The 20,437-nt window shown below is 36.9% G+C and overlaps 1 protein-coding gene across 5 annotated transcripts in view; it reads left to right on the forward strand.

Annotated features, from left to right (window-relative positions):
* CFH (complement factor H) overlaps positions 1-20,437 on the forward strand; it is a 135,226-nt gene that overhangs the window by 30,698 nt on the left and 84,091 nt on the right. For all 5 annotated transcript variants that reach the window (XM_057726224.1, XM_057726227.1, XM_057726225.1 and 2 more), the window contains 3 exons: positions 5,237-5,410; positions 8,890-9,075; positions 9,508-9,684. In XM_057726224.1, coding sequence (XP_057582207.1) covers positions 5,237-5,410; positions 8,890-9,075; positions 9,508-9,684 — 537 coding nt within the window. The remainder of the gene's footprint in view (positions 1-5,236; positions 5,411-8,889; positions 9,076-9,507; positions 9,685-20,437) is intronic.

The following is a 20,437-nucleotide window of genomic DNA, read 5'->3' on the forward strand; positions in this document are numbered from 1 at the left end:
TTTGCTTTGGTGATCCTCTTCTACAAAAACTAGAGATAGTTTTTGAGTTGATTTTAGTCTTAAAAAAACTTAGTTGAGCCCATGAGCAGCTCCTTGGAAAATACATCCTCCTGCACAATTGAATGACCTTCACTTTCCAGCATTGTTAAGAGAGTATTTAAAAGAAGTTAATGAACACAAGACAGTGATAACTGTTACCAAACCAAAACTTGGGTGTGCTCACCTGCACACAGTAAAGCCAATCTACTGACTCCAGGTTGTGGTGAAGGAAAGTGCAGCATTTATTGTAGGCGCCAAGCAAGGAGTCCAGGGCAGCCAGTGCTCAAAAATCTCAGACTCCTTGATGGGTTTCAGCAGAGCATTTTTAAAGGGGTGGGGGTGGGGGGGTGGCAGCATCCCAGGGTATGGGATCAGCTCATGCACAATTCTGATTGGTTGATGGTAAGGTAACAGGGTGGGGTTACAGGAGTTAACATCGTCAATCCTCAGGCTCCAGTAGGTCTGGGGGCTACATGCTCATGGTCATCAAGGAGCTAATGTCTTCCATTTGGTGGGGTTTTTAAGTCTGCAAAATAACTCAGGAAATGTGCATCAGATACTAATATCTAGGTACTTCAGAAAGGAGCTACAGCAGAGGTTATGGGGAAATGGTCTGTCCAGAGAAGGCCCAGGGTTCTGTTCAGCTACACAACGATGTGAGATCTGTGCGAGGCCTATGGTGTGTGGAGTCCAGCTGTTTTGTCTTCATGGCATTCGTGGTTCCTGAGCAAAGAAAGTGGGTGCACAAGTTCTCTGGCATTAACCTCTGCTGTATGTTCTACTTCCAGAGCCCTTCTTAACTATCAGATAGTTAATTTATCCATCCAATCATCAAAATATAAACCACTTATATCAAGACTCTGGTCCTGTATTGAGGATAAACATTGGGATAATATTTCAATGAATTCCAAGTTTCAATGAATTCAGAGTAAAGCTTCAGGAATTCAATTTTACTTGGACATAGGACTCAGGATAACATTACATAGAAGTCATTGATTTATTCCTTTTTCTTGGTCACTTAGCTGCTTACTTAAAACTCTTGTTTAGAACAGATTCATTTTAGGAGCGGGAAATCTCTGTTTTTCCCATATGTTACTACAATTTCTAGGCTTACTTCTAGTATAATTTGACTCCTTTACGCACACCACCCCCCCCCCCCAAAGAATACACATTTATGAGACATTTTCTTTTTAGAATTTCTTTTTCATTTTCTCAGTCGCAAGCCATAACTTAAAAATTCAAGACCGTATGCTTTAAAGTCCTGCTTTCTTTAGGGAAAGAGACACCAAGATTGGGATTGGTACTCTCCCTTCTACAAGATAATTTGCTAAAGATCAATATAAACAAAGAGTGGTTCACCCCAAGTTAGATAAGCGTGCAGTGTCCCTTACAACATGCTTCATTTTATTGAAATGCATTTTACATCAACTAGTCATAGAGAAATCTTTTATTAAAAGAAACCCCAGTCTCTGTATCTCTGCTAATGACACAGATACCTCTCCCTATTTTCCTGGTACATGGAAAGAATCTACCTGCTGATAATGATAAATTCCAAGTCTACATCTCTTATTTTCTGTAACTCTTTAAGAAATTTGGAATTAAATCATTGAAGTAAATTTAAGTAAAATAACCTAGGATAAAACACTTAAACTGTCTTCTATCTGGTCTTTGTGTCAGGGGTTTTATTTGAGGGTGATTCGTCAAAACTTTGGTCTCTATCCAATAACAGACATTCTCTGACAATCAGTCACTCACAGGACTACATAAAAGTACCAAGACCTGCTAAATAAGAGCCACCTTTGATGTAAATCTCTCTGTTCCCTGTACAGACTGGATTTTCTGCTGACTCACAACCTAGAGTGCTAACCTTGAATTAATTATTCTTATTTCAAATGCTTACTGGTTGTTTCTAAAAGTAGAAAAAATTTGGTCTTACACATTTGGACAATCTCAAATATTATCATTATTATTTTCATAGAGACACCTGCCCTGGCACTGTTTTAATAGCATTATTTGTTCTAATGGAGATCATGAGTAGGGAATTAACATTTATCAAGAGATTTATAACATAATGCTTGAAAGTATCCCTAGAAGTTCTTCAACTCTTAATTAATTTAACAAAATTCCCCCAATATTATTTAGTTAGTATCTTAGTGAAACACACTTTTATTTATATATTGTAACTTTTGACTCCGAACTTTGGCTTCATGTTAGCTGTAGCGGGAAGTAAAACCTAAGACATGTAAACTGGACTTCAGTGGGAAAGTGGTCGTGGATGCGATTGGAGAAGTAGACAGGGCCTAAGGATTAGGTGGAGTGGTAGAAGAAGAGGAGTAGCTACAATAAACTGAACAATAGAAAATCGTATTGTTCAGACAAAGTTAACAAGATGGTAATGCACTGGAGAACTTTAAGAAGTCGGTGACCAGCAGTGTCAAATATTACAAAGAGTTTAGCCAATAATATTCACCAGAAACTAATATGTGGAATACAAAGATTTTTGACTTTGGAAATTGGAGGACATCGGTGACTTTTGTCAGCACAACGTCAGCACAATGGTAGGTGAGAAGCCAGATGGAAGCAGGTTGGAGAATAAATGGGAGGAGGAATGGAGTACCTTAGTGCAGTGTGAGTGCCTGACCTTAAACTTTTGATTGCCAAGGCGTCTGTTTTAAAGGCATTTATCTTGACTAAATGTATTGCCAGCTGTGTGACACAGCTACTGACAAAACAATTAGACAAGAAGCCACTGCCCCACCTATGAAAGTCCCTTTATAGAAAGCCCTGGAAGACCTAGATAACTGAGAGCTTTTCCCTTCCCTCACCCTAATTCCCACTCTTATGCTTTATATTCACCAATCAAGAGTGAACCTGAAAACCTCAGGCACCGACTCTCAGATCCTATTAAAGGTAGAGATACAAGTTCCTTCCCTCTCTTTTTCTCTCTCTCTTTCTTTTTTTTTTTTTTAAAGATTTATTTTATTATGTATTTATTTTTGGCTGCACTGGGTCTTCGTTGCTGCACACAGGCTTTCTCTACTTGTGGAGAGCGGGGGCTACTCTTTGTGGCTGTGTGGGGGCTGCTCACTGCAGTGGCTTCTCTTGTTGCAGAGCATGGGCTCAAGGTTTGCCGGCTTCAGTAGTTGCAGCACTCAAGCTCAGTAGTTGTGGCTCACAGGCTGTATAGCGCAGGCTCAGTAGTTGTGGTCCATGGGCTTAGTTGCTCCGCAGCATATGGGATCTTCCCAGCCCAGGGCTCAAACCCATGTCCCCTGCATTGTTAGACAGATTCTTAACCACTGTGCCACCAGGACAGCCCCCCCGCTCTCTCTGTTTCCCTTTCTCTCTTTTGCTACCCATGACCCCACTGGTGGCCCTCGCCAGGCCTGCTGGGTACCCTCCAGGACTTGAGAGGAATCAATCTGGCTCTTCAGGGTTTCCTGATGACTGTTGCTGAGGTACCTCTTGCGCTCATGATAACAGCCAAAGGGCTGGTCCACTCACAACACTGACTCCTGTCAGGCAATGTTCGTGGGGGCTCCACACAAGTAGTACAGCCCAGGTGGGTGCCTCAGGCATCCTAGCTGACAACATCACTGTGGATAGGCTGAGAATGATACGATTACCTAAACTTGATCAAAGGGTGGAGAGAAGGCGTTTAAGATTGGAGAAGCTTGCATATCCATTTAAGACAGAGTGGTTGACGCAATGGGAGAGAGGGAAGAAATAATCAATGGTGCAACATCCATGGGGAAACGAGAGGTTTGAGACACTATCTTGAATTTGGAAACAAAGAGCAAACAACAACAACAACCAGAAACACACCTTATCATTAGAGACTAAGGGGAAGACTTCTGTCCAGAATGGATGCTACTAAAGTGGAAGGAATGTTGGAAGAAAACCTAGGGAACTCACGACTCATAGTCTCAATTGTTTCCTGTGTATCCAAGGACTTATTATCTGTTGAAGGAACCGTTGTGTTAGGTGCCTTCAGCAGAGTGAGGAGACTGTGGGTCACTGACTTTGGGAAATGGGGAAAGGAAGTAAATTAGGAGCTTATAAATGGATTTCAGGCAATCTGAATGTCCACCACAGGTATTTAGTCCAAAATACAACATGGAACCAATATAGATGGCTGTATAACATTTCTAAAATAGTTAAGAAGGCATGGTATTTCATTAGAAAAGGAATATTGCAAATTGATCCATTATTGAGATATAGCAAAGTTTATGTAAATGACTGAGAAAAGCTTTATAAATTAGGAAAGACTAGGTCAAGGGATAGCACACGCCAGCCCCTGAGTCAAATCCAGTCCACCCCCTCTGTTGTAAACAGAGATCTACTGGAACACAGCCATGTGCATTTGTGTGCATCATTTGTGGCTATGTTTGCCTCATAACGGTGGGGCTGAGTAGTTAAAACACAGACCTTTCATATGGCTCTTTGTATTAAAAAGCTTTTCAAACCCTGGATTAGGTTTTCCTATTACAGTAAGAACAATGTATTCCAAAACCTCAGCGGCTGAATACACTCAGGTTTCTTTCCTATTCATGCTCACTTCCAACACGGGTCTGAAGGGACTCTGCTTGTTATCTTCTTTGTAAGGATCAGGGGATGGATCTCTCCACCTCTCCAGGGCCTTCCTTAATCACTGCAGCAGTGGGGAATAGACTGTGAAAATTCACACCATGACTTTTACAGCTTCCTCCCTAAAGGAGAACATATTGCTTCCACATTCACTTCACTGTCCTCTGCAAGCCATGTGTTCATGTCTACTGGAAAGGGGCACGAGGGAGTCTCCTCCCTCCTACCAAGCGTCTAGAGGGAGGAGACTCAGAATATTTGTAAATAGAGCTTGTGAGGACAACAGAAGCCGAGGAACTTGCAGGAAGTGGAGAGAATAGCTGAAGTGATATATCACAAGTTCATTGCCAAATATTGAATGTCATCAAGCACGTGTTGGCTTTGGAGAAAGAAGATTCAAGGGTCCAGAGGGCAGAAATACATCCGATGAGAAATACGGTGGAAGGAAGTATGAGTGACACAGCAGGAAGGGTATGAGGCTGTGCGCATTTTAATGACACTTTGTGCTGTGCTAAGAACAAATAAATAACATCCATTTTTACGTTTTTATATACTTGATTATTTTTAATGGATAGTGATTCCTATATTGTGCACATATCCTTTTTCTTTTCAGAAATAACGTGTGATCCTCCTCATATTCCAAATGGTCTTTACACACCTCAATTAACCAAATACAGAGGTGATGATAAAATCACTTATGAGTGTAAACGTGGCTATTCTCCTGAGATCCAGGGAAGTGTTGCAACATGCACCAGCGATGGCTGGTCACCTGCTCCAAGATGTTCCTGTAAGTTCCATTCATATCTTGACCTACTTCTTAATTCTGAAATTTCTTTCTCTTAAACACACAATGGGGACAAGATAAATCCATGTATTTGCCCTACTGTGTATGCAAAGTAAAGGCTCTAGAGGCATTCTTTGCTTTTAAAGTAGGTAATTCTAAGAAGAGAGAAAAACATTTTTGGAAACTAAAAACTCTTTAAATTTTTGCTACTCAAAGGTAAATACATGTCTGTGTGTATGAATATCTAATTCTCTAATATAACTCTAATCTGAACGAAAACATTGTCTTACATCACCTAAGACCTAGTATATTAGTTATCTAGTACTGTGTAAAAATTTCTGCCAAAACATACTAGCTTAAAACAACACACCTCTATATTTCTAAAGCTCCTGTGGTTCAGGAATTGGGCAGTGGCTTAGCCGGTTAGTTCTGAGTCACTCTTCTTGAGTTGCAGTCAGGGTGTTGGCCTGGGCTGCGGTCCCCTGACCGCTCAGCTAGGCTGGAGGATTTGCTTCCAAGTAGGCTCACTCATCTGGCTTTGGGCAGGAAGCCTCAGTACCTTACCACACAGGCATCTCCACAGGTTGCTTGAGAGGAAGCTATCTTTCCCCATAGCTAGTGATCCCAGAGAGAGAGAAACCACGCAGCTTCCACACCATTTATGACTTGGTAACACACTGTCACTGTTACTTCAGCCATATGTATTCTTCAGAAGTGGGTCACTAGGTCAAGCACATTCTTGGGTGGGGAATTAGGCTCTAATTTTGAGAGGGAGGAATGTAGAAGACATTCAGGCATTTTCTAAAGCCATCACATTTAGAAATACGTCACTCAACAGAACAGAGTATTTTATATCTAGGGATGCCTCCTTTGCCTTTTCTTAAGTGTTTCCTGTCTCTACGATCATATTCTTTTTCTTTATATATCAGTTTATTGTAAAGATATACCACAGTTAAACTGGATCTTGCATGAAAGAAAAATGTAATGATACAAATAATAGATCATGACCTCAATGTTAATTCCAGGCATAAGTCCATAATGAGTTTTCAAAGTATGAGTCCCTTAAAAAGGAAACTATTATCAGTATGCAGCAAATTTCAATGTGCATAAGAAATATGAGTAGTATTTAATCAGGTTAGAGTTTGGTTTATGAAAATGACAGATCTGCCTGACTGAACCTCAACATGGTCATCCCACAAGGGACTTTCTGAAGTTCTTGTGGACAAGATGGGGAAACTGACCAGGTAGATCGTTTTTCAGACATTCATAATTTCATCATGTGAGCTTATCTGATTATCAGATGCAGGACTGTGTTCTCAGGCCTGCTCCATTCCTCTTTTGGGTCACCTACTAGTTTAGTGGTGCAGAGGAGATGCAGTACAAATTCACAGCTGAAATGATACAGGGGTCCTGAAAGGGAACCTGCATTAGGACAGATTCGTCACTCAGAATGTCTCCCATGTGCAAGGTTGGATCTAATAACATGAAATGCAGCAGTGATAGCTATATGATCCTGGGCTTGGGTCACAGGAGCCAGCTGCACAAGTACAGAAAGACTAGATTTGTTTTTAAAAATTAGTGAGTATGTTTATCAATTTTGAGATCACTCTGAGCTGACACTCTGATACCACAGCCAAAGCTGCTCATGAGAACAGAACGTGTGTTGATAGAAGTGTAAGAGCAGAATGAGGCTGTTCTAGGTCCTGAAAACATCAGTGCTGATCAGACCATAGTGGAATATTACATGTGCTTTAGGAAATGATCCTGTTAGAGAAATAAGGATAGATTCAAATATGTCTAAATGAAAGAGAAGAATAGCAAAAGAGCTCAGGCCAGTGATAGTAATAATACTTGCTTACAATTTATGCCCTCTTTGTGTACCTTTTGGAAGTGAATCTCAGTGGATTATTTTACTGTATTCATATTCTACAGGGTAATATAATGAAGTGGATAAAAATATTAGTTCTGAAATAAAACCATCAGGATTCAGATCTCTGCTCTACATTTTAATGGCAGTTAATTGAGTTCTTTAAGACTTGGTTCTTGCAAATACAAATACTCAAGTTTGCCAAACATAGAATTATTGTTAAGTACACATATCTTGACATAGCATGATGGAACTTGTAAAATCCAAGGGTGAAGAGATAATACTCTAAATCTCCAAAAAGTAGTATGGAAAGACTAGTCTGTTACTTAAAAGGAATGCGAGTAAATAAGCATTTCCATCTTAAAAGAGTGGGAAAGCTTCAAAAAGGTGGGGAAAATCTATCCATAATGAGAGATACAGACTATCGGCCAAGAATCTACACCAAGAGAGGGCATCATTCACAGGTCTTTGTTTAAGAAAGACATTAGGATATGCAAAGATTCAAAGTTTATAATTCACATAGCAAGTCTGTAAAAACAGCTTGAAAGTTTTCTGTATCACACAAAAAAGAAAACAGATCATTGATTGATGATAAAAATGATAATGAGTATTGTGTGCGTGTGTGTTGTAAATTTTTTTAAAGTGTTGCATATGTGTTCTTGTAGCATAATCATATTTCAGGATATACAATAAATACTAGTGCAGCATTAAAAGTATTAGATTGTATCTAAACCATCCAATAAAAAGGGTAAAATTTTCTGAAAAATATTGAATATATACCTGTTATAAACAACATAACACTTAAGCATATATGTGAAAATTATTCAATATAAGAATAGCAATAAAATGTAATTATATTATATGTCATTTAAAATATTTATAAGAAATAGTGAAAAATACATCATTTTCCAATTAAAATTAGAAATAAGCATTCAAGTGTTTCCCTTAACCTTAACCATTTGTATGTTAAGAATTATTCATTGCTCATTTCTTTGATTAGATAAAGAAGGGGAAATATGCCTTAATGTCTAGTTTGAGGGATAAATAAGGGTGTTCTTTTTCTGTGTGATGTGATCAATGGATCAGTGGATCAACTGTTGTGCTTCTCTATATTTATCACACATTCCCAATAATTAGAAAAATAAACTAATGAGTGTTAATCTCAAAAAATAATTGTTTTCTTACATTAACTTGGTCTGAGAATAAAAGCCAGGATTCTGATTTTTGCTGAGATGAAAAAAAGAAAAAGAAGACAGATGAGCTGCATGATAAAATTTGTACTTTCATTTCTCAATTAAGATGCTAATTTAGTCAACCAAGGCTAGGACTCATGTACTTAAGGAGACTTAATTCAGTAGCTCTGGACAGTTTTCTACCAAGACAGCCCACATGCAAACTTTACATAACATGACCCACAAGGCGTATGTTGATATTCATTAGCAAGGACGTCCTTACATACTTCAATCATCTGAATTTTCTGTAACTTTTCTTCTCTTAGAAACCCTAATGCAATGAGTGTAATTAAGCGAATAGGAATATAATCATAGATGAAACAATTGATTTCTAATTTGATTGTTTATTAACTTAAAACATTATTTATACTTTTTTTCCCAAGTCAAACCTTGTGATTTTCCAGTAATAAAACATGGACGCCTACATTATCCGTATAGAATATACTTTCCAGCAAGGTTAGGCGCATACTTTTCCTATTACTGTGATCAGTATTTTGTGGCTCCACGAAGTTCCGGGGGTTACATTACGTGTACAGCAGAAGGATGGTCTCCAGAAGTACCATGCATCAGTAAGTAAACCTCTTTAATTTTATATGTATAAATCTTTCAGAGAGTGGAAAGACAGTAGTACATAGTGAGTACAATTCAATTTTGTATAACAAAAATAAGGCCAAGGACTGCATTCTATGGACAAAAAGACCCAAATAGGTTTTTCTATAATGAGGAGCTCTTCATGGAAATCACATCATAAATGTAAAGACCTTACAAAAAATATTTCCATCATTTATACATATTTTCATTATAAAAACTAAAGATAAATAACAGAATATTGATTTTTGTCTTTTTAAAAAATATTTGATAGTACTTTTGTTTTTATTGTTATATGCTATTTTTGAATACTAGTGCATTCTCATGTAACTACTGTAAAGTTAACTTTTTTTGTACTATTTTACCAAATTTATGTTATTTTTTTCATTTTCTATTATCTTTATCATCCTTAGGAAAATGTACATTCAATTATTTGGAAAATGGACATTACCCAGATCGCCAAGAGCAATATTTACAGGATCAAACTGTAATAGTTCGCTGCTATGATGGCCACAGTCTTCAAAATAATCAGAACATGATGACATGTACAGAGAATGGCTGGTCACCTCCTCCCACATGCATCCGTGTCAGTGAGTAAACTGGTCTGAGATCCCAATTTGTTTATAATTTTCTAAGACTCAGCTATATTATCCACTGCAAAATATTTAAATCAACTTCTTGTTTTGCCAGAGGATTTATTTAGTTTTATTTTTTACAAGTGCGTGTGATGTAGGTACAAACTTCTTGAAAAGTATATAACAAAATAAATGTGCCTATTGATAGACATTAGTCAAGAAACAGGAAAAGGACCACATAGAAGAAACCTAAAATAACAGCGTGACATCAGCAAGTTGGCAGAATAGGAGTTCTTCTGTCTCTCCTGATACAAACCCATCCTTTGACAATCATCCATAGACGAGAGGATCTTTGTGGGAGTCTAGGAGTCTAGCAGAGAAACAATAGCACACTGTTGGACCACAAGGATTCAAGACTGGACACACCCAAGAGGGTTAGAGGCACAGTTCCACGTTACCTGTGTCACCCCTCCCCTAAAGTGGCACAGCTCAGTGCCAAGAGACACCTCAGCACAGGATGCCACCTGTGGGGGAAATCAGAGCATGTGAGTAATGGCTGGCTTCCTCAACTCACAACACTGATGAAAAGGCCCACTTCTCTCCCCCCACCCAGAATCCTGGGGTAATCTGCATGACTGAGGGGTGGGGAGAGGCCAGGAGCACAGCATCCTGGGCTAGAATTCATCAAGGGACAAGGATCCTACTGACCATTCTGTGGACACCACCAGGAAGCCCACCCTGTAGCTATGGCAGACACCTTGCTTGTGAATCCTGCTCACCATGGGCGCCCTCAACACATCCACATCCCTCTGCCCCATGGCCAGCTCCCTGTGCATGTGCCCAAGATGGCAATGCAAACCTTTGCAGATGGCTAGTGAGACATGTAGAAGCCAGACTGACCATGTGTGATTGTGGGAAATCACACAGACATGAGCATTTGGCATTGCCCATTGAGGGAAGCATACAAGCTTCAAAATTCTCTCCCACGAGGGATCAACATGTGTGCATCAGGTGTATCCTTAAAAAAGGTCTGGAAAAGCCTGTAGCAGTGTGACAGAGTGAATTTCCCTCCCCAAGTCAATCTGTAAAGACTGGAGGAAGTGATTGCTTCTTTAAATGTGAAGACAGCAACAAGTGACTTCAGGGAACACAAAAATCAAAGGACTACAATAGAATCAAAGGAACACCATAATTTTCCATTAACTGACCCCAAATAATCCATATGTACAATTTGTCTGATAGAGACTTCAAAATAGTTACTCTAAAGAACTTCAGTGAGATGCAAGAAAATGGGCAATTCAAACAAATCAGTTAAACAATAATTGAATAAAACAAGACATTTAACAGGGATATAGAAAACATAAAAAGAACAAAACAGTAATTCTGAATGTAAAGAATTCAGAGGAGATCAATTGTGGAGATCTCATCCACCTGATGTGAGTGGCATGGTGGAATTTAGAAAATTCATACAAAAGTATAGGAAAGCATGAGGTCAGGGGACTCAAGACCAAGCCAGTCAAGAGTCCCGAGCTCTGATTCCCACAGTGTATTTATTGAGAAAAAGCATTCTAGCATTCTAGATTATAAATCATGATAATGGACAGCAGGAGGTATATGCTTCAAATAGAGAAAAAAGCAGAACACCTTGTTTTTTATGACTAGGGGAGATAGTTTATCTTTAACTGAGAGCTGGAGTCTGGAGCCATCGGGTTATATGACTGCTTTATCTGAATCGGTTTTCCTTGAGACATTCTGTTTTCAGAACTGCCTGCAGCCATGTATTCGGTCATGTGCTCTCAGGATTGTTACTCTAAGTCATTGCCCTCTCTGTCCTCTGTGGTTCTCTACATACAGTGAGTGAAGCAATAAATACAGTGGACAGCATCAACCACAAAGTATCAAGCAGAAAAGAAAACAAAAAACAAACAACAACAACAAAAACTCATCTGAAAGTATCCTCTCAGATACTGTCAGTGAAGAGAGTCTACAGGAATGATTGGAGACCCTCAAGAGAAACATCGTAGAGATTATGGGATTCCCAGGAGAAGAATGGGAAAAAGGGGCAGAAAGTTTATTTAAAGAAATAATGGCTGGTAAGATACGGACATTCAAGATCATGCATTTCATAAGTCCCCAAACAGATTCGAACAAGAGATATTCTATATAAAAAACACATTGTAAAAAAACTGTCTAAAACCAAAGGCAAAGAAAATTTTTAAGGCTGAGAGAAAAACCTCTTCAAACAAAAGGGATTCCCCATAAGGATAGAAGCAGATTAATAAATCTGCAGAAACACTGCACATGAGGAGACAGAGGCATGACATATTCAAATTACTGAAAGAAAAAAACAGCTACAACGGAGGAATTATTTACCTGGAAAAGCAGTCTTGTAGAAATGAAGGAGATATAAAGGTTTTCCCAGACAAATAAAAACTGAAAGAATTCATTAATACCAAATCTGCTTTACAAGAAATGCTGAAAGCAGTTCTTCAAGCTGAAAGAAAAGGATGTTAATTAGTAATGTGAAACCATGAAAATATACACTACATACCAAGTAAATAATGTAAATTGTGACATCAGAATCAAAATAGGTGGGGAGGAAAGTAAAAGGGTAAAGTTTGTATGCAATCAAAGTGAATTTGTTATCAGCTACAAATAGGCTGTTATACCTACCTATAAGATATTTTATGTAAGCTTCATGGTAACCACAAAACAAAAGATAAAGGAAACAAAGTATACCACTATGGAAAATCATAAATTCTCTAAGTAAGGGTGCAAGAGAAAGACCAAGGAACCCTGTTAGTACATAGCAGCGAGTAAACAGTTAATGAGATTGTATAAGTAAGTCCTTACCTATCAATAATAACATCCAATGTAAGTGCATTCAATTCTCCAGTCAAAACACATAAAGAGTTTTGTGCATTAAAAAAAGAAATAACAAACAGAAGACCCAACTATAAACTACCTAGATGTGAAACTAAACTGAAACTCACTTCAGCATTTAGAGCACACAAAGGCTAAAGTGAATGAAAAGACAACAATATTCCACGCAAGTGTACATCAAAAGAGAGCAGGGGTAGCAACGCTTGTTTTGGAAAAATAGACCTTAAGTCAAAACTGTTACAAGAAACAAGAAGGTCATCATAAAATGAACATGTGAAATCATCAAGAGGATTTCACAATTGTAAATATATGTATCCAACATTGGAGCACATAAGTAAATTAAGCAAATCTAACAGATCTAAACAGAGAAATAGAGAGCAGTATAATAATAGTAGGGGAGTTCAATACTCTACTTTCAAAAATGGATAGATCATTCACCCAGAAAACCAATAAAAATCGATTAGACTGGAAACACACTTTATCAAATGTACCTAACAGACATATATAGAGAACATTCCATTCAACAGTAGAATATATTTTCATCTTAAGCATACACAGAACATTCTCCAGGAGAGATAACGTGCTAGGTCACAAAACAAGCTTTAAAAACCTTAAGATGATTGAACATATATGGAATGTTTTTCAGACCACAATGGTATGAACCTAAAATTCAGTAAAAGGAGAAGTAGAAAATTGATATGTGGAAACAAAATATTTCTCAACAATGAGTCAAAATAGATATCAGAGAGAAAACAAAACATATTCTAAAAGAAATGAAAATTTAAGCTAATTAAGAGCATTTATATTGATAAAATCAACATTAGGAAAAAAGGAAGATTTGTAATAAACAAGCCAGTTTTACACTCAAAGAAAAAGAAGAACAAACTAAGCCTGTACTTAGCAGAAGGAAGGAAACAACGAAGATCAGAACAGTAATATAGAAAATAGAGACCCTAAAACACAACAGAAAGGATCACAAAATACCTGATTTTGCAAAAAGACAAACAAAATGAATAAATCTAAAGCTAGATTAAGAAAAACAAAATGTAAAACTCATATAAGTTAAATCAGAAATGAAAGATGAGACATTACAACTGATGCCACAGCAATGTAAAGGATTATAAAAGACAACTATGAACTATCATATGCCAACAAGTTGGATAACCTAGAATAAACAGATAAATTCCTAGAAACATATAATTCAACAATACTAACTTGTTTACAAATAGAAAATCTGAACAGACTAAAAATCAGAAATGAAATTAAATCAGAAATTTAAAACCTCCCAATGAAGTAATGCTCAGGACCAGATGGTTTAATTAGTAAATTTTACCAAGCATTTAAAGAAGAATAAATGCCAATCCTTCTCAAACTATTCAGCAAAACCCAATGGCATATTTTACATGAGTAGAATAAATGATCCTAAAATTCACATAGAATCACAAAATACTCCCATATAACCAAAACAATCTTGAGAAAGAACAACAAAGCTGGAGACATTACACTTCCTAATTTCAAACTATAATTTCAAAACAATAGTAATCAAAATAGCATGATAGTTTTATTCTGGCATAAATAATAGACACACAACCAATGGAATAGATTTGAGACCCAGAATAAACCCATGTGTCACTTAATATTTAACAAAGCAATCAAGAATACACAATGGGGAAATGACAGTGTCTTTAGTAAATGGTGCTGGCAAAATTGGATATATACAAAGAAGAATGAAATTGGACCCCTCTATGAAAACACCAAAAAAAATTAATTCTAAATAAATTAAAGACTTAAATATAAGACCTGAAACCATAAATATCATAATGAAAATTGGGGGAAATAATTCCTTGACATTGGTTTGGGCAATGATATTTTTGGATATGTCACCAAAAGCACAGGCAACAAAAACCAAAACAAAACTTAGTAGGACTGTATTAAACTAAAAGTTTCTGTTCAGCAAATCAACAATGAAAAAAAATATGGAATTGAAAACCATACAACTGATAAGAGGGTAAAATTTTTAAAATATAAGGACTTTTACAACTCAATAGTACAAAAACCAAATAATCTGATTTAAAAATGAGCAAAGGATTTGAGTAGACACTTTTTCTGAAGAATACACACACATGGGTAACAAATACATGAGTAAATACTAAAAAAAAAAATACTAATCTTCAGGGAAATACAAATCAAAACCACAATGAGATATTACCTCACACCTTTTAGAATGTCTTTTTAAAAAATATAAGTGTTGGCAAGGATGTGGAGAGAAGGGGATCCTTGTATATTTTGGTTGGAATTTAATTTGCTACAACCATATGGAAAGCAATGTGGAATTTCCTCAAAAAAATTAATAGAACTTTCATATGATCCAGGAAGCTCATTCCTGGGTATGTATCCAGCAGAAATAAAATCAATATCTCAAAGTCATATCTGCAGTCCCATCTTCATTTTAGCATTATTCACAATAGTCAAGATTTGGAAACAACTTAAGGGTCAGTAAAAAAAAAAATGAATGAATGAATAAAGATGTGATATGCATACATAAAATGGGATATTACTCAGCCATAGGAAAGAAGAGAGTCCTGCCATTTGGTATAACATGCATGAACCTAGAGGACATTATGCTAAGTGGAAGAAGAAAGGGAGGAAGGGAGGTGAGAGAGAGACAGAGAGAGCAGGGGAAAGAAAATATTGAATTCATAGAATGAAAGAGAAGGAAGGAAGGGAGAAAGGAAGGAAGGAAGGGAGAAGAAAGAAAAAGAAAGAAAGAAGGAAGGAAAAAGAAAGAAGGAAGGAAAAAGAAAGAAAAAGAAAGACAGAAAGAAAGATGAAAGAAAGAAACAAAGGAAGAAAGAAAGAAAGAAAAGAAAGGAAGGAAGGAAGGAAGGAAGGAAAGAAAGAAAGAAAGAAGAAAGAAAGAAAGAAAGAAAGAAAGAAAGAAAGAAAGAAAGAAAGAAAGAAAGAAAGAAAGAAAGAAAAAGAAAGAAAGAAAGAAAGAAAAAGAAAGGAAGGAAGGAAGGAAGGAAGGAAGGAAGGAAGGGAAGGAAGGAAGGAAGGAAAGAAAGGCAATATAAAAATAAAAAAAGAAGAAAGTGTTAAATTTACAGAAACAGAGAGTGGAATGGTAGTTACAAGGACTCAAAGATGAGGGAAATGGGGACATGCTGGCCCAAACGTGTAAGGTGTCATTTATAAGATGAGTAATTCTGGAGATCTAAGGTACAGCTTGGTTGTATGGTTAATAATACTATATTGCATGCTTGAAATTTGCTAAGAGAATAGATTTCAGCCATTCCAAACACATATACAAAGAAAGGCAATATGTGAGGTGATGGATGTGTTTATTGACCCTATTGTGATAAATGTATATGTATATCAAATCATCCCATTGTACACAGTATACACATAAAGTTTTAATTGTTAACTGCACATTAATTAAGCTTGAGGGAAACCTACAATGGATACACAAAAGATGAAAAGAAAGTAAAAAATTACAATATATAAGCAAATAACTATGGAAAATGGAAAGAGATTGAAAAAGCAATTGCAGAGTAAGCTACTTAACAAAATATCAATAGTACATGCTCACCTATAATGATTAATTTAAATGTAAATGGACTACACTCACCTAACAAAAGAATAGAATACCTGAATGGTTAGAAAAATAAGATTTAATAATTTGCTGTGTATAGAAAACTCATTTTCGAACTAAAGACACAGATGGTCTAAACATGAACATGCGGAAAATTATATTTCATGCAAATAGAAGCCAGAAAACACCAGGAGCAAGTATACTTATATCAGAAAAAAAATTGACTTTTTGTCTAAACTGTTTCCTGCAACAAAAAAGGTCATTATATAATAATAAAAGGGTTAAATCAACAGGAAAATGGAATAATTATAAACATAAAAACATCCACCATCAGAATTCCTAAATATATAAACCAAATATTGATGTCTGATTAGGAGAAATTGAGAGCAATACAATAATAGTAGGAGATTTTAATACTCCATTTTCAATATTGGATAGAATGTCCAGACAGAATTTTAATAAATAAAAAGCAGACTTGAACAACACTGTAAACTAAATGAACATAATAACTATATACAGAACTTTCCACTCAAGAAGAGAAGAATACACATTCTTCCCAAGTCCACATGGAATAATCTCGGGAAGGATATGACCTGTTTGGTCACAAAGCAAGTCTTGACAACTTTTAGAAGAGAGAAATCATGCCAAGTGTCTTTTCCAACCACATTGAAATAAAACAAGAATACAGTAACAGAAAAAAAAAAGAAAGAAAAGAGAAAATCTACAGATATATACAAACTAAACAACAGACTCTTGAAGAATTGTTGCATCAGAGAGGAAACCATAAGGAATTTTAAAAAATATCCTAAGACAAATGAGAAAAAAATAGGATATACCAATCCTTACAAGATACTGCAAAAACAGTACTAAGAGGGAAGTTTTTTATGATAAATGTGTACATTAAAATAGAAGAAAGATCTTATGTGAACAACCTAAATTTATACTTTAAAACACTAGTAAAAGAACTAAGACCAAAGTTAGAGAAAGGAGGAAATAATGAAAATTAGAACAGAAGTAAATCAAATGAAGAATAATAAGAAAAATCAACAAAATGAAAAGTTGGAATTTTGAAAAGATAAAATTGATAAAAGCTTAGCTAGACATTTTGTTTATGATGGCCCTTTTGACTGGTGTGATGTTTTAGCTCATTGTAGTTTTGATTTGCATTTCTCTAGTAATTAGTGATGTTGAGCATCTTTTCTTGTGCCTCTTTGCCACCTGTATCTCTTTGTAGAAATGTGTATTTAGATCTCTTGCACATTTTTTGAATGGGTTGTTTGTTTTTTCGATGTTAAGCTGCATGAGCTGTTTCTATATTTGGAAAATTAACCCTTTGTTCGTCTCTTCTTTGCAAATATTTTCTCCCATTCTTTAGGTTGTCTTTTTGTGTTGTTTATGGTTTCCTTTACTGTCCAAAAGCTTTTAAGTTTAATTAGGCCCCATTTGTTTATTTTTGTTTTTGTTTTAATTACTCTAGGAGGTGGATCAAAAAAGATATTGCTGTGATTTATGTGAGAGTGTTCTGCCTATGTTTTTCTTCAAGAATTTTATAGTACTGGTCTTATATTTTGGTTTTTAATCTATTTTGAGTTTATTTTTGTGTATGGTGTTAGGGAGTGTTCTAATTTCATTACTTTACAGGTAGCTGTCTGGTTTTCCCAGCACCACTTATTGAAGAGATTCTCTTTTCTCCATTGTATATTCTTGCCTCCTTTGTCATAGATCAGTTGAACATAGGTGTATGGGTTTGTCTCTGGGCTTTCTATCCTGTTCCATTGATCTATATTTCTTTTTTTGTGCCAGTACCATACTGTCTTGAATACTGTAGCTTTGCAGTGTTGTCTGAGGTTAGGGAGACTGATTCCTCCAGCTCCATTCTTCTTTCTCATAATTGCTTTGGCTATTCATGCTCTTTTATGTTTCCACATATGTTGTAAAAATTTTTGTCTAATTCTATGAAAAATACCATTGGTAATTTGATAGGGATTGCATTGACTCTGTAGATTGCTTTGTGTAACATAGTCACTGTGATAATATTGATTCTTCCAATCCAAGAATATGATATATCTCACCATTTGTTTGTGTCATCTTTGATTTCTTTCATCAGCATCTTATAGTTTTCTGAATACAAGTCTTTTGCCTTCTTAGGTAGGTTTATTTCTAGGAATTTTATTCTCTCTGATGCGATGGTAGATGGTATTGTTTCCTTCATTTCTCTTTCTGATCTTTCATTGTTCATATATAGGAATGCAAGTGATTTCTGCGTATAAATTCTGTATCCTGCAACTTTACTAAATTCAATAATGAGCTCTAGTAGTTTTCTGGTAGCATCTTTAGGGCTTTTTATGTATGGTATCATGTCATTTGCAACCATGATCTTGCTTTTTAGGGTATCCTACGTTGCAGGTTTTTCACTTTCATCCTTTTAAGTACATTATGCCACTCCCTTCTGGCCTGCAAAGTTTTTGCTGAAAAATCAGCTGATAGCCTTATGGGGGCTTCCTTTTATGTAACTCTTTGTTTTTCTCTTGCTGTGTTAAGAATTCTCTAACTTATGCCATTTTAATTGTGATATGTCTTGGAGTGGGTAATTTTGAGTTCTTTTTGTTTGGAACCCTCTGTGCTTCTGGTATCTGGATATCTGTTTCCTTCTTCAGGTTCGGAAGTTTTCAGCTGTAATTTCATGAAATATGTTTCCTACCCACTTCTTTTTATTTTCTTCTATAAAGTGCATGTTGGTATGCTTGATGTTGTCATAGAGGTCCCTTAAACTGTTCTTTTTTAAAAAAAAATTCTTGTTCCTTTTGATATTCTGATTGGATGATTTTCATTAGTCTATCTTTAAGATCACTACGCACCCATCTTTATCACCTAATCTGCCGCTAATTCCTTCTAGTGTGTTTTTCACATTAATTATTGTATTCTTCAGCTCTGACTAGATCTTTTTCATATTTTTTAGTTCCTTGTTAAAATTGTCACTGTGTTCTTCTATTCTTCTCCCAAGTTCACTTAACATTCTTATTACTATTGCTTTGAATTCCTTATCTAGTAAATTGTTTCACTCTGTTTCACTAGGGTTTTTGTTTTTTTACTTTTTTCACCTTGTTCTGTCATTTGGAACATACTCTTCTGTCTTTCCATTTTCTTTAACTTTTTCCATCCCTATGAAGTTAGATGAAATGGTTACCTATCCCAGTCTTGAATGGGTGTCTTCGTCTGGGAGCATCCTTATGCAGTCTGTGTGTGCCTACTGGCTTTAATGAGAAAGCTGGATCTGAAGTGAGTGTGGTTCACACCTTTCCCCAGTGTGTGCTGTGAGCTTTCACCTTGGTGGAAGGTGGTGTTGGAGATGGAGGGGCTAGAGCCAGAGCTGGGTGTGAGCCAGAGCTTTTCCTGTGCTCAGTGACAGTCACCACCCTATTGGGAGTGGGTACAGGACCTTGTGTGCTGGAGCAGAGGCTCTTAGGATCAGATTCAAGCCAGATCCATTCCCTTTGAGCATGCATACCTCCTTGGCAACTGCACATTCACCCTATGAGAGCAGCTCCAGAGCAAGAGGGGCTGGAGACGGCACATGGTGCAGGGTCTGGTACACAGTGTGATGATACCAGTGCATCAGTCAGAGCCTCAGGCAGTTTTCAATCTGTTGCCTCCATGCACACCACACACTGCACGTGGTTGCCTTTGTCCTGTTCAGAGTCTGGGTTATGTTTAAGCCAGTTCCATTCCATTTAATTGTGAGCACTCTCCTTGGCAACGGCACCTCCACCCTAGTAGAAACCAGCATCAGAGCAAGAGGGGCTGGAGCAGGCAGAGTGGGTGCATGCTGGGGTGGTCATGGGAAACTGACCAGAGTCCCAGTCAGTATTCAATCTGCCTCTTTTGCCCTGTTCCTGGCAGTAAGCATTTGTGCATGTTCCTCACAAGTGGAGTCTTGGTTTCTTTCAACCCTCCAGTGAAGTCTTTCTGGTTTCAATCCTGCTAAGACTAGTCTTAGGGTTGAACCCCAGGGCTTGGGCACCTAGTTTGTGGCTCAAACTCCTCACTCTCCAGGGAGAATCCTTAAACCTATGATATGCCACTCCTTTTCTGATTCCCTGCTAGGGGCACAGGTCCTGACCCATTATTTCCCCCCTTCTTATTCTACATTGTGTGGGTCCTTCTTCACATCCTTCATTGTAGAAGAGCCTTTCTTCCACTTTTCAGATTGTTTTCAGTGAGAGTTTCTCCACATGTAGATGTATTTAAAATTTTTTTACTGAAGTGTAGTTGCTTTACAATATTGTGCCAGTC

The sequence above is a fragment of the Hippopotamus amphibius genome, chromosome 3 (assembly GCF_030028045.1).
Source record: "Hippopotamus amphibius kiboko isolate mHipAmp2 chromosome 3, mHipAmp2.hap2, whole genome shotgun sequence".
Lineage (NCBI taxonomy): Eukaryota > Metazoa > Chordata > Mammalia > Artiodactyla > Hippopotamidae > Hippopotamus > Hippopotamus amphibius.